At 30.9% G+C, this 14,887-nt stretch overlaps 1 protein-coding gene across 1 annotated transcript in view; it reads left to right on the top strand.

Annotated features, from left to right (window-relative positions):
* LOC106636748 (uncharacterized) overlaps positions 1–6,393 on the top strand; it is a 144,609-nt gene extending 138,216 nt beyond the window's left edge. The window contains exon 2 of the mRNA XM_089593864.1: positions 5,222–6,393. Within this exon, the coding sequence (XP_089449990.1) occupies positions 5,222–6,320 (1,099 nt within the window). The 3' untranslated portion in view covers positions 6,321–6,393. The remainder of the gene's footprint in view (positions 1–5,221) is intronic.
* The last annotated feature ends 8,494 nt before the right edge of the window (positions 6,394–14,887 follow it).

The following is a 14,887-nucleotide window of genomic DNA, read 5'->3' as shown; positions in this document are numbered from 1 at the left end:
TCTGCAAAATTTTTGATAAAACGATGGTAATAGTTTGCTAATTCTAAAAACTGTCTTACATTTATTTGACTTCTTGTTTTGGAAATTTTTTAACAGCTTCTAATTTTTTTTAATCTGGTTTCACTTCGTTGTTTCCTATTTTATGTCCTAAATAAGTTACTTTGGGCATTAATAATTCAAATTTGCCAAGTTGTAATTTTGATTTTGATTTCGATAGTTTTTTAAATAAATGAGTAGTTTTTGTCACATTATCTTTTCAAGTTTTTGAACATACAATTATGTCATCAAGAAATTTAAATAACTCTATGCTTTGCAGTCCTCATAAAATAACGTCCCATAGTTGTTGAAATGTTGCAGGTGCATTGCATAGTCTAAAATGGCATTCCCATATATTCGTAATGACCGTTAGGTGTGCTGAAAGCAGTTTTATGTCTATCTGCAGGATCAGTTTCTATTTAATGGAATCCACTGGCTAGATCAAAAACAGAGAAATAATTTGAGCCTCCAATTTGCTCTAATAATTCAGTAATGTCTGGTAGTGGATAAGCATCAGGGATGGTTTTTTCGTTTAATTTACGGTAATCCATTTATAATCTGTATTTTTTTGTTCCATCTGGTCTTTGCTTCTTGGGTACTAGCCAGAAAGGACTACTGTAAGGGCTGTTTGATTTTATGATTGTACCGTCTGCTAATAATTTTTCTGTTTGAGTTTTAATTTCTTAGTGTAATGATAAGGGGTAGTGGTATTGTTTGACATATACAGGGTGGTCGTCTGTCGTAGGTATTTTATGTTATAATAGAAGTATAAGGAGCTAGGTCACCTGGAATGTAAAATAAGTGAGCGTATTTTTCTACAATTCTTCTTATTTCTGATAAACTAGCTTTTGAGTGATTAGATCTTTTTAGCTTATCCATTATAAATTCAATGCGATCAAAGATATCAGAAGGTTCAAGTTTTTCCACAGGTTTTTCTATTTCTGTCGGCTTATTCCTTGTGTTTATTGCTATTGTATAATGATGACCTTCTTTGCAATCTTCTACCGCCTCGCCTATGTGTATATACTCTGGTGGGTAGTAATCCTACGAAGATACGCATGGCCGGTGATCTTGTTTCTAGTCAGTAACTTAATAGCTACTTTTGTTCTGGCTGGTAAATGAAAACTTCTATTTCTATTTACTTCAAATCCTCGAGAATTCTAATAAATAGTATTACGTGGGGGTGTGGGTATTTTATCTTCATCCTGAAATGGGAGAATTAATTTTCCTTAAGTTGATTCGGAATTTTGTTTCGTTTTCAATCTTACGGATTTTTCTTGTTTTTTAATTAATTTTATAGAGTTGATTTTATTATCTCGGTATAGAAAAGGTATAGGTTCAATTGGTCTGCTTTTAACTATTAATGCATTTTACCCGTAATTGATTCTAGCGTTTTCTCACGTAAAAAACGGATCTCCTAAAATACATACATTATTTATTGGCGATTTTGGGCTCATAACGTGAAATTCGTGATCTGTATCAAACAAATTTACCGTAATGGTACCTACAGTGTATATTCACTGTGGGGCTATTCCTTCTAATTTAACTGTATTATCACAATTAATTTTTGTGCCGTTCTTTAATGCGTTATAACGGATGACATTTACTTCGGCACCTGAATCTTATATAAAAATTTCTGAATCTTTCTGAAATGTTGCGCAACGTAATTTAACTGCTCGTGAATTTCCTATTGTTCTTGCTTGGAAGGCTCTGTAGATTTAATTGCCATTATTAATTTCAGACGCGTCATCAGATTCAAACTCGCAGTCGCCTCCAACTGTCGAGTCTCGTTCTCGTTTTTTGGAGAGTTAGGGCGTGAGTCTCAATACCATTCTTGATTATAATTTTGGTATTGTTTTTAGTTGTAGTATTGAAATGGAGATTGTTGATAGTAAGCATAGCCTTGAGTATGAGGATAGGGATAATACATTTGTGGGTACTAAGGTGGATAAAAGGGTGGTTGTTAAAAATATGGAAATTCTTGGAAATTTGGAAGATAATAATAGTTATTAGGTTGATTATTCCAGGGTGGTGGTAGTGTACGGCTTGGTAGCGAGGTACTTAGTCGTTGTTAAGGTGCATAGCTAAGTGCGGGATGTACAATTTTTTGACCATACTCGTCGAATTTTGATTGAGTCATCTGGACATCATTTTTGTCGTAGGTATGCGGGAAAGAATTTCTATTGTGGGTCAATGGGTCATTAAAACTGACGAATTTTTTTCGTGGTCAAACTGAGTGGAGACAGGAACAGAAATTTTGGTAACGTTTGGTACTAAGGATGCAGGAGTCGTAGAAGTAGAGGTCGTGGGTACAGCCTTTTAAACGTACTTGGCCTGATTGTATACTGGTGGGCAAGTACTATCAGTAAGTAAAGCAGCCCCTAAAGCTTCATGGATATCTTTGGGTTCCAAAAGTGCTATACTTAATTTCCACGAGTCAGGTAAACCATTAATGAACGTTTGTAACGCTAATTTTTCAAGTTGTGGTTTTTGTGTTGTCTTTTGAGTTTCTTGTCATTCAATTCAGTCAAAAGGGCTGTTAAGGTAGTTTTTGTAAGAGAAATTGTTCTATGATAAAAATTTCGAACTGCTTCGTTTCGTTTCATTGTAGTATTTAAAAGTTTTGCCATGTATTCATGATATGATTTGATTGGTAAAAATTCTTGTTTTAGATGTTTTTTTAACTGATCGATTAATACAAAAGTAGAACCTACTAAGCTCTCTGGAGCTTTGCCTTTGAGTCTAAAAATAACTGTGCGAAGGTACATAGGTTCTTGATTGGCTGTTATTAGAGTTCGTTCATACTCTACATCTTGTAAAAAGTCTTTCAAGGGAGTCGAGTATCCAGTATAAAAAGGTTTTTTTATGTAGTATTTATTTAATTTATAAAAGTATTTTTTTTAAACAAAACTAAGATTAGAAGACCACACAAGCGATGCCAATTTTGTTATGACCGGACTTGTTCAGAGTAAGGTCTTAACTGTTTTATTTAAGCGTCATTCGTGGGGTTCTTAGATTTCAGCTCATGAGCTTTATTTGTTTTTTTTTTTTATTGAATTAAGATCTTAAATTAAATAATATAGGTAATTATTGTATTTCTTTATTAAAGCAATTTAATAATAATTTGTTCTTTTAAATAAAATTTAATCGGTTCACTATAACGAGGTTCAACGTAAATTTTTACTGATATTTAACTTAAATCTATCACTGACTATTTTTACTGCTGCTCTAGAGTTTCCTAATGCTTCGTGCTGTAACCGTGAGTGTTTTCCTAACTTACACGAACGAGCACGTGGCCAGAAGGATGTTGCAATATCTGCTTCCTCTGCTATCGCCGGAATCATTTTTGGCAGGCCTCCTCTACCATACCTCGCTCCTTAGCGTACTCCGATACTTTTGATGTTCTCGATACGCAATTGAGTTGCCTCAGCCAACACGTTATGCCTTACGTGTATACTCACTAGCCGCGAGAGTCAAGAGCTGACTAAAACCTTAGAGGACAGGTCACAGACGTAAAGAGAGAACTGTTTCCCCTTGATGGTGCGTTTTCATAGCATCAGAGCGAGTAAAAAAGGCCTTTGGTTGAATTAGTTCAACTAATGAGCGATGTTATTGTAGATTGCGTTGACAGTTGCATGATGATGTTACATATTATAATTTTACATATAAGAAAATAACAATACAACAGTACCAATCGCATTTTCTGACAAGTGCGATTGAGTTTTTGGGTCAGTGATGATGAAAGCTCGTATCAGCAAGATAAGAAAGCCAAATACAAGTTTAATTGTGACAGTAAGTTTACAATTTTAAAATTAATTCTGCTGAGGATTTTACAATCAATTTAGAATATAATGAATTAATCTTTGAATTACAAATTCTTAATTAGTATACATTATCAGAATGAAACAATTAATGAGCAAGTAACTATTCATTCATACATACATGCATTCTCAGAATGAGGCTGGTCGTATTCCATGTCAGCATATTATGAAGCATTTTCCTTAAAGCCAATACACACACGCGCACACATCAACGACGTACAAGCTTCTATTGTCATACGAGCTTGCTTTATATTTACAATACGTTTCATCTGAATTTTGATGGATGGATAGTTTTTAGTTATAATATAATTCGTATCAACTCGGGATGTAACACTGGCATACGTGTTTTCTAAACTCAATTATTTTACTATTTGAAGGAATTTGTTACTTTGCGAAAGTAGGAAAGTACAAACTTTTACCTTTTGTATTTGAAATGCGATAGTCCTTGTTTTGTTTGTGTACGCAGGATATTTTCCTATCTTATCCATCCTTTTGTATAACTAATTTATAGGTGTTATTTTTTTTAATAATAAATGTCGAAGAATTGTTATAAATATATTTATGGTGATAACTAATGAAGACATTAATAATAATGCATTTTAATTTATCTTACGTAGCTTTTTTTATGTACAACATACTTCTATTTATTTTATTTAATGCTTTAAGTAGAACAGTAAGAAAAAATATGACAAGTTGATAAATAGAGACAAACCAAAAAGTATACATCAGTGATTCGAATTAATTTCTTTTACATAAAAGCTAGGAGTAATACTTCCTGACTGGTACCTGACAGTTGATGCGTGAAGCACACAAGTGGGTGGATCCCTACAAGTGTGTATGTATTACAGCAGTGAAGCTTCTGTCAATGTGTTGTAGTAGTACGTACTGCAAAGCTAGTGAGCCAGTATAAAGCTACAGGGAAGTAAGAAGTTTTAATATATCTGTAAACTTCTTATCATACTTGGTTGGCATCAACATAATTTACAGTTGAAAATGTGCTATTTATTACTGAAGTGATCTAATTTTTAATTTATAATAAGACACATCAAACGTCAGGACAAATAAGTAGATTTTATTTTTTACTTTGTTTATAGACATAGGTTGTATTGTTTTAAAAATATTTTATAGACATGAACCTTCGTTTAATCCAAGAAAAGTAATATTAGAAAAAAATACATTATCCTTTGAATTGGATACTTACGCTTAAAAAATAAACACAATTTATATGTTAAATCAGTAAATAGACCGTTTTATAAGCAATTTTTATAAACTCTACTAATAATAAGATCAAATCTTTTTTTAAAAGACTTATGAAACTTTTTTCTTAATACTTTTTACACTATAAAAATCATTTTCTTTTTCAGGTTTAAGTACAGATACTTTTTAGAGGCAGATAGTAAGCAAATAATAGGATCTTTGATTATTGCTCATTTCAATCAAACAGATCAAGGAAATTATATTTGTCAAGCGGAAAATATAGCAGGAATATCGCAAAGTAATATAACCTTGTACTATCGACAAATCGAAGGTAGTACAGTGAAACCCTTATCAAAAATAAGTCATGCAGGTAACACAGCAGTTATCGCTGCTGGCGCTTTGCTCGGTGTTCTTTTTTCTTTCAGCTGCCTTTTTTCATCTATATTTCTATATGCACGCAGAAAACATTCTAGATCAACAGATAACTTTCAGCAAAAAGTACTCTCTAGTGATTTAGTACCTTCTTCACTCCTAGAAAAGAACCTGAAAGTATTTTCTGTTGAAAAAAAAAGTGTTGATAGTGAGTTTATACATGTATCAGCTAATGATAAGAACTTAGAGTTGGACATGACTGATTTACACTCTCCAGTTGGATCAAATAATTGTCACAATGATCAAAATAGTTTTCATCATAAAACTGAAACTTTCACTCTTCATGATCAAGATTTATGGAAACATTTTATTGATAAAGACTTAATGAGTAAAGTATTTTCTGGAAGCAATGTCACATTTGCACCCAATTACGTATCATATGAAGGTATCCTTAACCACAATCATTTAGATTGCGATGGTTATCCTTTGAATTTTGGCTTACCAAAATTAAACCAAATTTCAAATTATTTTTGTAAAAATGGTCAGAATGTGATACAATGTAATCAACACCATGGGCTTGATAATTCAGTTGAGACTGTCGTAAACGAAAGTAGCTATGTTAATACGACTTACTCACCTGAAAAAAAAAAAAGTAGATTTCCATTGCCTACTTCTCAACAACTACCTACATCCCACATAAAAACGACAGTTACACATAATTTTTGTTTGGGAAATACGTACTTAGATGGAGTAGGTAAACTAGAGGTATTAGCACCATACACAAATCATTGTAAGTTCTACCATCATCTGAACAAACAAACAAATAAACAAGAAGATTTAGAGTATTCTGAAAGTCCTGACGAAGGTTATGTGGGGGATGCAATGGATGTATAGAGAATTTAATATTGTATACGTTTTTCACTACGACGAAAACATTTTGATAAAGTGAATAAAATGTTTTAAGATTTAAAATAAATATTCTAAAAATGTTTGTAAATTGAAAACTGCGCCTTTAATGCACGTACGAGTAAGTTATTATTTTCTGCATTATTAAAAATTTTTATTTTGCATAGCTGTTATGATGTGACTACGCTTTATTTTGTATAAAATCATTTTTCTTGACTTTTGCACTTGTGCTTAAAGTTGTTTATCATGCATAATTAAGTCAGCAAAATAATTATTTTTTTAATTAACAATATGGACCAAGAAATATTTACTCAATATTGATGCACTCACTAATGACAGTAACAGATACACACTATTAATATGATTTAATTGCGCTAGGATTAGAAAATAAATATACTATATCTTTTGTGTTAAAATTTACTTTATAAATCTAAATCAAATTTCTTAAAACACTTTTTCAACATAGAAGACAGTAGTTTCACAAATAAGGATTTTAAATAAACTAATTCATCATACTTTTTCTAATCAACAAAACAATTATTGTATACCCATGTTTCTTTTTTTCATTTGATAAATAAAGTTTTTGACAAAAATAACTCATGAAGATATACACTCCATCTAAGTTTTATTTTTTTTTCTTCTAAAATTCTAAAATTCTAAAATTTCGAGTCAAAAATAAGATCATTTAGTATTATGTTCTCTACAACGAATTGTAGAATTTGTACGAATTTTTAAAAATATTTTTAAAATGATTTAACGACAGCTTGAAGTTACAGAAACGGAATGAAAATAAAAGTAGTATTTAGAAATCCTTTATTAGTTATATATTATTTGTTTCTTGACAAATAAATTACAAGTATTTCGTATGTATAAGAAAAAAATAACAATATTACAGTGGTAAAATTAATTTCAGTTGTCATTTTTGATTATTTGATTTTTACAATTTTTCGTACAAGATTAAAATTATTACAATAATATTTATTCTAATACAACAATACGTCTTAATTCGTATTTTAAAAAAAATATCTACGAAAATAAGTAAATCAAAGCAGATGGAAGTATCTCAAGTGAATTCATGTACATAAATCCTTAAATTGACGAAGTTAACTTGAATAAAATATTTGTGTATATTGACTGTTCATAATTTGATAGTAACTCTTCAGTTTTGCAAATATTGTTTGGTGAATCATAAAAACGTATCATAACTTTGTTAATTTAAAAATAACATTTAATTTTTTTAATTCACACTTACTTTAATAGTCATGATTGTGTTGTAAAAAACTATAAATGTTGTTTGGCAGCTTCGAACAGAAAGCAAAAAAGCGTTGAAAAAATTTCAATGACATTAAGAAAGAGAAGGCATTATAACAAGCATATAGCTAATTATCGGATATAAGAAAATTTAAATATTGAAAATGGAAGCAAATTTTACAAAAATTACATTTCATAAAACATCTTAAAAATCACAACATAGAACTAATTCAATTGATTTGTAGTAACTATAAAAACATTTTAAAGCTTCGAAACTATTTGAAAAAACGCATTTACTGACAGTTATAAGTGTGAATATCATTTTGAAATACAATTTGCATTAATTTTATATTAAATAAATTTAGCTAATAAATAACATATAAAAATTTAAATATCTACTTTTTTTAGTTAACACTTGTGTAAAGTCAAACAAAGATGCACAAACAACTTTAGACAACAATTTTAAACAAGCGTTGGAGTTATCAATGAATATTAAACTTTTCTATTTTATAATTTTAAGGCATGTTCGATTACCTTTTTCCCAATTCCCGACAATTCAGAGAGTCTTAAACGTATATTTTTATGAACTGAGCTGTGAGGTACGGGGAAGGGGTTACATGAAATTGTTACGGTAGAGAGAAGGCAAGGGGGGTAAAAAAACTTAAAAATAACTGAAAATAGGCAAAAAATATTCAATAATTTTTAAAAGTTCAATTTCAGCAGTGAAGAAAAGTGAGAATGGGTATCCTGGTGATCCTCTGAACATCTATATGTACGTATAAAAATAGATATGCAGTACCCAAAATGATTATACTAATATTCTTAATAACGAAAAAATTGACAAAAGAACAACTTCATTTTACTATTACAAAATAAGTTAATTTATATTTTACGTATTGAAGTACTATATTTTAAAAGAAGCTTATTGTAAGATTTTGTACTAAAAATCTTATTACATTGTTTATGTACTGCCTTTAACGTATTGACTTATTTTTTTCTATTGTGTTTATATAAAAAAAGGTAAGAAACAGACAAGGTTTTGTTCCAGAAAAAAAAAACAAAGAGCTTATGCATAAAAACTTATATCAACAGGACGATAAATTGGAGGAAGCACGTTTAAGTGTGCATATTCTTCATTAAAAATATCCCAACATATTTTAGCTATCTTGTACTTCATAAGCGATTTTCCATTCACTTTTTGTCAAACGTAATATTAGTGAATCTTTTTTAAGAATTTTTTACCATATTTAGGATAATTTTCACGATATTGTATGCGTTTTACAGTTTATTCTTATGTAATGTCGTAAATGTACCAGATTGTTCAGTTTTTCTTAATGCATAATTTTTTAATTATTTAATAATCGTACATAACATTATGCTACATGGAACATTACTTTATACAAAAGTTTTAAGAAAAGATTCCAAACGCTTTGTCTTAAGAAGTAAAAAAACAAATTAATTTACTACTTATAATCATTACCATTTTCTTTTTCTATTGTATTTGTATGTATCAAGTCCATCTTTTGCCTTCATGGGTAGTGTAATAAAAATAAATACAAAAACTTTAAATAATTAACTTTAGTATGTGTTATTAGAGTTTATTTTATAGTTTATTAAAGTATACTTTTTATAAATTATAGTTAGAGTACATATGCTATACATTATAAATAATAAATGAAACTAATACTTTATATGATTTAAAGATAAAATTGTTAAAATCGATCTTATTCAGTATATATTTTGCAAGAGAGATTGTGCAGCATTCAGGGACTCCCCTGATTAATACAGTAACAAATCAATGAGAAAATGTGGAGAGTCTGTAAATAATGGTAGAAAATTTGTGGAAGGAACAAACAAAATTAGGTGGGAAAGAACTAAGGGTTGGCTAGAGGTAGTTGTGGATGGTGGATGATTGATAGAGAGATTTTTCTACAATTTTATATAACAAATAAATTTATTGAATATTCCCTTATTTTTTAGAAAGTTAATTGAAGGCCTGCAAGGAAAGGTCAGAGTTAGTGGTAGGACTGTACAGAGGATGGTGAAGGGCATTTGCAAAATGCTCCACAAAAATAACTGTACACATTGTTAAGTATACGGTTGAAAAGCCGTAAAAGGAATTATCTATCACGCTAAGCCGTTAAACGTATTAGCTATCACGTAATCAAACATGTTGATAATGTTTTTCGATTGTTACTTGGAAGCGTAACAATTTGAGGGGCCCGTCCAAGATACGAATGCCAACAATTTTAAGATTGAAGAAATCTTGCATCAAATACACACCAATGGAAGACATCAAAATTATGAAGTAATAGCTTGAAAAATCCAAAAAGCGAGGATTGGAATTAAGAAACCAGCTAAAAATATAAGAAAAATTGTGAAAACTCAGAATGAAATGATAGCAAAGTTCAAAAGTGATCTAATTAAGCTGCAGAAAAATCGTAACAACTTGCAAGTTCAGCTTAATGCGATACAACAAGAAAAGTGGGGACACATTACTTAAATAACAGAAGGATCATGAGATGACACTCCAGCAGTTGAGGTTTACACTTTCTGATTCTCATGCGATGGTCGTGGTTCTACCAACTAAGTGGAATACACTTTAAGCTAAATAGAACTCCTACTTAAACAAAAGACAGTTACGACAGAGGGAAAACACGACTTCTCAGGGTCAAAGAATCCGTGGTATAAGACAGATAAATATTACTGAAACTCTTTTGCCACAACAAACACAATCATCATAACTGCCACAAATCACAGTCAACCAGCTCAGCATGCATCTTTTGGGTAATCTCTTTCGAATGGTTAAGTGATAGATTCATTTCCACCTTTGCTTGTTTTGGTTAGTAATTATGACGGTAGTTATCCGCTTAGTAATTTGTCTCATCAATTAAGTCTGATCGCCAAGTTGAATGGTTGGTATGATAATAGTAAAATGGTTGCTCTCATTCCTTGTTTACGTAGAAGATCAAGATTGGTACTTGATAATTTTTCCGAGCCAGAAGGGCTCTTGAATTTGATTTCAAAGCTTAAGGTTCATTTTTAGAAGAAGTATTTGGCAGTGACGTGTTATTCTTAACTACAGAATAGAAAGCGGACGCTCAATAAAAAATTTTCAAGTTTAGCTGCTGATTTACCAAAGCTAGTTCCAGGTGTTTACCCTAAGTGTCTGTTTGCTACTGCAAATAAGATTTGTTCTTTACAGTTTATCATTCGGATAGCTGATAATTTCGTTAGGGAAGTGCTTCAATTAGAGAAGATCACATTTTTAAGAGTTTTTCTTTAACGGGCAATGTAGGTGAAGGCAATTTTTAAAGAAAATTGAAGACTTCCAGGGATTAGTGTTATTGCAGAAGCATACAGAGCAGTGCAGTCCAGATTTAATTAAGGAGCAAGTAAGGAAAGGAGACCTTTGAATGCCACCAGTTTTTAGTGCTGAGTTTGTCTAAAGAAGGACCATATGAAGTATAATTGTCTTTAACTGCATGCATTCAATTGGCAGGAAAACTACGTTTGGTTGAACTTACAGGAGCAAGTTTAATAGTAAACAAGCCTGCTCTTGTACATTTAATCTCGAATAACAGAAGAATTGATGGAAATTTCAGTTAATTTATGCTTAAAGCTACATACAATAACCAAATTTGTAATTTTTTATTCGGTTCTGCTACTGACGCAACTATTTTAAACTGAAATTTTTTTATTAAAGTAGGCATTTCAACTTTTATTTATTCTAAAACACCAAAATATCCAATAGGTAAGCATGTTCATTTAAAGTTTGGCTTTGAAGCATTTGTGGTCTTGGGAAAACATGAGGTTTAGACTATCGTGTAAGTAGTTGATATGGTTGATGATTGTATTCTTGGAAGTGATTTCTTTGATGAGGTAGGTTTAATACAGAAGATTTATAGTTTGATATTTAAGAAACTAGATTCTAAATATAAAGATCATGCCTCTGTACGACAAATTTTTAACCTACAGGGTAGCGTCCCAGTTAATTGACAGGATATATTTCAGCAACATTTGGAGGAGCGAGAACACCGCAAAAAGTCATAATTTTCAGATTGGCTAATCAAATGTCAAGATATTTTCGAAGATGATAATATTGTGAAAAAATATGATTTGGTCGAGCATGAAATATACTTGAAAAAAAAAACACACCTAATTAGAGAGCCACTAAGAAGTGTTCTCATGTACATACAAGAGAGAGTTGACACTTTATCTTGATATTAAAAACTGTACCTTAATACTCTTTCAAGAGGTTGAATACAGTCTTTGAACACTTAAAATAGGGATTTTAATGTTCTTATAAGCTTTTCAAGTCGATAAAATAAAATATTGTTATTTCTAAGAACTATGATAAATAAGCTAAGTCCCATATTTTTGGTATGGCAATTTGAAAAGTAACACCTTGTATGGCCACTAAATTCAAGAACAAAAACGTGTACTTTTTCATGGGTGGGGTGTCAAAAGGGAGTCAAGGGTGTGGGAAGCTCACGGCATCACCAATAAGACATAATTCAGCTCATTTATATGGCATAAAGGCACCACTGTTTTAGACCTAACCAAAATTATGACTTTTAATTTTAAAAGTCATCATTTCCTCGATAATAAGAATATATAGAGATAAAAATTTAAGGATCACATAAATTCGCTGTTTAAGAAGTATAAACATATATTTTTACAATTTTTTATCTAGTACTACGATATACTGTTTTCAGGTCTTAGCATTCGTCCCGTAACAGCTTACGTTAAAGAGTTCGTTATTTATTTTTAAATAAAATATAAAACACATAAAGATACCACAATTTTCTAGGATTGATCAAGTATGATATACATATTGATCGTATTTTCAAAGAAGCAAGTAACTGCATGCTTCCTCATTAATTAAGGGAACTTTTCGCATGGTTTTTAATATTGAAGATTATACAAGGTGATACAATTTGGATTAAGTATAAGAACTTCTTTTGTAAGGATTTTATTCGTAATAAAGGAAATTGTGCTCTTCTGCACATTAACCTCATTTTTAAACTTGCAGATAAATCATTTAAATTATTTAATTTACCTGTACTGATTAAACTTAGCCTACAAAACAGTGATGACGCAGAGGAAGTTGCATTCTATAAACGTATGCTTGATTCGATGTATGCTTAGCTAAAAAATGAAAAAATTTGATAATTTGAGACAAGACTTTTAGAATTCTCAATAAAGCTTTAAAGAAAGTAGACAGAACTTGGCATGATATATGAAATATGCATATACATTTTGAAAATAAATTAATAATTTTGGGAAGAGATTTCTGTTAAAGACTTCCTGTTGCAAAAATTCTAACTAAAGTATGGCAATATCAGAAACTATGAAGTTATCATTTTTTTAAAGTTTTTTTTATACCTTAAAATAAAATTAAAATATTCGTTTGGTTGATACAAATTTTTTTAAATTACTTATAGAAGTTAGAGAGGAAAAACTAAAATTACTGATCATTTCTGAAAAATCGAAGGTCAATGATGTATGTTTAAATATTAAGTAAAAATAATTAATCTTTATTAAATTTTGTTATTCTGACCTCTCATAATATGCACACTATTTTTTTAATAATAAAATTTTAAATCTTGTAATAGGAAATACAACTTATTGTAGCATGGATCATGCCACGTACAAATGTGTTGATAAATCAGATTATAACGTTTTCATAAATTTTACTATTGAAATATTAAATAATATTCGTGAAGGATTGCTACCGCATGAACTAAATTTGAAAGCTAGAGTAATAGTTATGTTAATAAGAAATTTGTGTATAGCAAACGGTTTATACAACGACGCACAAATGAAAATTAGAAAATTGTTTAAGTACATCATAGAAGTTTCAATTATCACAGAAAAAAAATTTAGAAGTAGGGTGTTTATACCGAAAATCACTTTGAATACAGGTTTTACTTCGTCGTTACTTTTTATACTCTACAGAGAGCAATTTCCTTCAGTCTTGGCATTCACTCCTGGGCGGTATAAGAAAAAAAGTATACGTAGCTGAAAGCTCGCTTACAATAAGTAGTAGGAGTTGCCACTTGCAATTGCTGGCTACAGCTAGTTCAAGATCAAGTACAGTTTGTCCATACAAAAGCCTATCCATGTACTATAAACTGAACTGCTACAAATCGGTAGAATTGTCCCTCATATTACAAGGAGTGCTGGATTGGTAGCTTATTGTTTGGGGCTGTGGTGGCTGCTTAAGGGGAGGTAAAGGGGCACTTAGAAATGTGCGAAGTAGATTCGGGGGGAGGGGCATTCAGAAAAATAAGAAAGATTTCTTATTGGTCAAAACAGCAGTTACAGTCACCGAATTTCCCTTGATTTTTGGGGTGCCTGCAGGGGGTTGTAGGGGGCTTTAAAAATTGTGCGGGTAGGCTGTGCGGGGCAAGATAAGGTCTTAGTGGGTCATTGGCTATTATTTTATTGGTTAAAAATGTCATGTACAGTAATCGAATTTTTTCTTATTTTAAAAGGGGGTTGTAAAGAAGTGCAAGGGAAAAGTGGTGGGGCTGCTGGAATAGGTGTGAGGGTAGTGTGAAAGGTGCGACTCTTACAACTATATTATATATATATGTATATATACATATCTCTTCCTCAATTATACAGTTGTTTTTAAGGGATTCAACCTCTAACCCTCCTTCATCCCCCTCCATCCTCCTCCATCCCCCACCCATCCCCCATAAATTACCTTTTTAATCGTTTGTTTTCTTGCTGTTTTAATAATTCATTACACCCTTCTCTTTCCCCCTCTATCCCCCATGCATCCACCACCCATCCTCCTTTATCCCCCCCTTCTCTGCAGTTAAATTACCTCTTGAGAGTCTAAGGGTATAATTGCATTTTGTCAGGCTGTTAATTTTATAGCGCCATTCAATTCGAGCGTAGTACACGATACATTTTTAAGAAGATATTACGTTGTATGTCAGTGTATAAGATATTTGTTTAAGAAGTCTTGAAATTAATGGAAGAAATCTTGAAGTCTTGTATGACAGTAAAATTTTCAGAATAATATCCTGTAGTAATGAAGAAAAGTAAATTAATTGATTTCAAAAAATTTATACACGATAAATTTACAAATTCTGATTTTTTATCTTTTTAAACCTTCTAATCCTAAAAATTCATTTCCTTATTTTGAACAAACTTGTTCAATTTCATATTTACTGTGAATTTTTATATTACATGTGTTGATCTTTTAAATTTTTTATTACAATATACGCATGTGAATGTTTTTTCTCAATTATGCTCCTTTTGATGCCTAACGAAATTTTGTTTCAAAG

Source organism: Copidosoma floridanum, unplaced genomic scaffold (assembly GCF_036245765.1).
Source record: "Copidosoma floridanum isolate Cflo_tuat_1 unplaced genomic scaffold, Cflo_Japanese_pri ptg000020l, whole genome shotgun sequence".
NCBI lineage: Eukaryota > Metazoa > Arthropoda > Insecta > Hymenoptera > Encyrtidae > Copidosoma > Copidosoma floridanum.
This window is presented reverse-complemented; position numbering and strand designations above follow the sequence as displayed.